This window comes from Petromyzon marinus, unplaced genomic scaffold (genome assembly GCF_048934315.1).
Source record: "Petromyzon marinus isolate PM22_M1 ecotype Great Lakes invasive population unplaced genomic scaffold, UKy_Petmar_22M1.pri1.0 PM_G_Scaffold_24, whole genome shotgun sequence".
Classification (NCBI taxonomy): domain Eukaryota; kingdom Metazoa; phylum Chordata; class Hyperoartia; order Petromyzontiformes; family Petromyzontidae; genus Petromyzon; species Petromyzon marinus.
The window spans coordinates 2,406,838-2,409,171 of record NW_027422806.1 but is presented as its reverse complement, the minus strand read 5'-3'; the positions used below and the strand labels follow the sequence as shown (position 1 = coordinate 2,409,171).

General features: G+C 50.4%; 1 protein-coding gene across 1 annotated transcript; it reads left to right on the top strand.

Moving 5' to 3' along the window:
- Nucleotides 1–321: 321 nt before the first annotated feature.
- Nucleotides 322–2,334, top strand: LOC142913305 (uncharacterized). Its single transcript, XM_076060838.1, has 2 exons — nucleotides 322–409; nucleotides 1,466–2,334. Exons 1-2 carry the CDS (start codon nucleotides 332–334, stop codon nucleotides 2,330–2,332), a joined length of 945 nt encoding a protein of 314 aa, XP_075916953.1. The 5' UTR covers nucleotides 322–331; the 3' UTR covers nucleotides 2,333–2,334.

The following is a 2,334-nucleotide window of genomic DNA, read 5'->3' as shown; positions in this document are numbered from 1 at the left end:
CAGAGACACACAGACACACACAGACTCACAGAGACACACACACAAACACACACACAGACACACACAGGTTATTGTGTGTGTATGTGTGGGGTAAGGTTGCACCAGAGACACACACAGACACACACACACAGAGACACAGGTTGTTGTGTGTGTGTTTGTGTGTGTGTGTCTGTGTGTATCTGTGTTTGTGTGTCTGTGTGTGTGTCTGTGTGTGTGTGTCTGTGTGTGTGTCTGTGTGTGTGTCTCTGTGTGTGTGTCTGTGTGTGTGTGTATGTGTGTGTGTCTCTGTGTGTCTGTATGTGTCTGTGTGTGTGTGTGTTAAGGTTGCACCATGTCGAGCCCATTGAAGCTGATCGTGAGCGCCGATTCCAACCGTGGGGGGCGGCGCTACATGGAGGACATCACAGAGGTGGGCGGAGTCTCTGTGTGTGTGTGTCTGTGTGTGTGTGTCTGTGTGTCTCTGTGTGTGTCTGTGTGTGTCTCTGTGTGTGTGTCTCTGTGTGTGTGTCTCTGTGTGTGTGTGTCTCTGTGTGTGTGTCTGTGTGTGTCTCTGTGTGTCTCTGTGTTTGTCTGTGTGTGTGTCTCTGTGTGTGTGTCTGTGTGTGTGTGTCTCTGTGTGTGTCTCTGTGTGTGTGTCTCTGTGTGTGTGTCTCTGTGTGTGTCTGTGTGTGTGTCTGTGTGTGTATCTGTGTGTGTTTCTGTGTGTGTGTCTGTGTGTGTCTGTGTGTGTGTGTCTGTGTGTGTGTCTGTGTGTGTGTCTCTGTGTGTGTGTCTGTGTGTGTCTCTGTGTTTCTCTGTGTGTGTCTGTGTGTGTCTGTGTGTCTCTGTGTGTCTCTGTGTGTGTCTGCGTGTATGTGTGTCTCTCTGTGTCTGTGTGTGTCTCTGTGTGTGTCTCTGTGTGTGTCTGTGTGTGTGTCTGTGTGTGTGTCTGTGTGTGTCTGTGTGTGTGTCTGTGTGTGTGTCTGTGTGTGTGTCTGTGTGTGTCTGTGTGTCTGTGTGTGTGTCTGTGTGTGTCTGTGTGTGTGTGTCTCTGTGTGTGTCTGTGTGTGTGTGTCTCTGTGTGTTTGGGGAGCGATAGTGTAGCGGTTAGCGCGCTGCACTATGAACCTGGCGACCCCGAGTTCGATTCCCGCTCACGGCCAACGCCCAGTGGCGATTATCTGAACCGGTCCTGGGCCTCCCCCTAGGTCGATTCGGCCTCAAACGAGTACCCGGTGCGGTGCGTGAACATCGCCACCGGGGAGACAAAGGCGGCCGGGCGTGGTGCCGGCCACCCACCCCCTCGTGTGCCCTCGCGGCCATCGCTGGCGCCGCTCGCTAACGGCACTCGCCTCTACGGTCCGCCAAGGCTGCACGGGGGATCTTTGTCCTCTTTGTCCGCCGGGTCGCCGGTCGAGGCCTAGGACCGACCCACAATGCACCGCTCGCGTCACGTGACGTTCCCCTCGCCGCCCCGTGCCCGCAGGTCTCCACCGAGGGCGACGGGGACGCCATCTTCCTGGCCGTGTTCGACGGCCACGGCGGCCCCCAGGCCGCTCGATTCGCCCGCCGCTGCCTCTGGCCCTCGATCCGCGCCCAGCCCGGGCTGTGGGGCGCCGCCGACCCCGTGGGAGTTTGCCACGCCATCCGTGACGGCTTTCTGGCGTGCCAGCGCGCCATGGGGGAGGAGCTGGGTGGGTCTCACGCGTGCTGCGCTATACACTACACTATACACTACTATACTATACTATACACTACACTATACACTACTATACACTACTATATACACTACTATACTATACACTACTATACTATACACTACACTACTATACACTACTATATACACTACACTATACACTACACTACTATACACTACACTATACACTACACTATACACTACACTACTATACACTACACTATATACTACACTATACACTACACTATACACTACACTACTATACATTACTATACACTACACTATACACTACACTACTATACACTACTATACACTACACTATACACTACTATACACTACTATGCACTACACTACTATACACTACACTATACACTACACTATACACTACTATACACTACTATACACTACACTATACACTACACTATACACTACTATACACTACTATGCACTACACTACTATACACTATACTATACACTACACTACTATACACTACTATACACTACACTATACACTACACTATACACTACTATACACTACTATACACTACACTATACACTACACTATACACTACTATACACTACACTACACTATATACTACACACTACACTACACACTACATTACACTATACACTACACTATACACTACACTAAATTAACG

What these genes read in the sequence shown, in the direction of transcription:
- LOC142913305 (XM_076060838.1), top strand. Translation starts at nt 332, where the DNA reads ATGTCGAGCCCATTGAAGCTGATCGTGAGCGCCGATTCCAACCGTGGG. An exon ending in ACATGGAGGACATCACAGAG is followed by an intron (nt 410 to 1,465) that starts GTGGGCGGAGTC and finishes CCGTGCCCGCAG; the next exon opens with GTCTCCACCGAGGGCGACGG.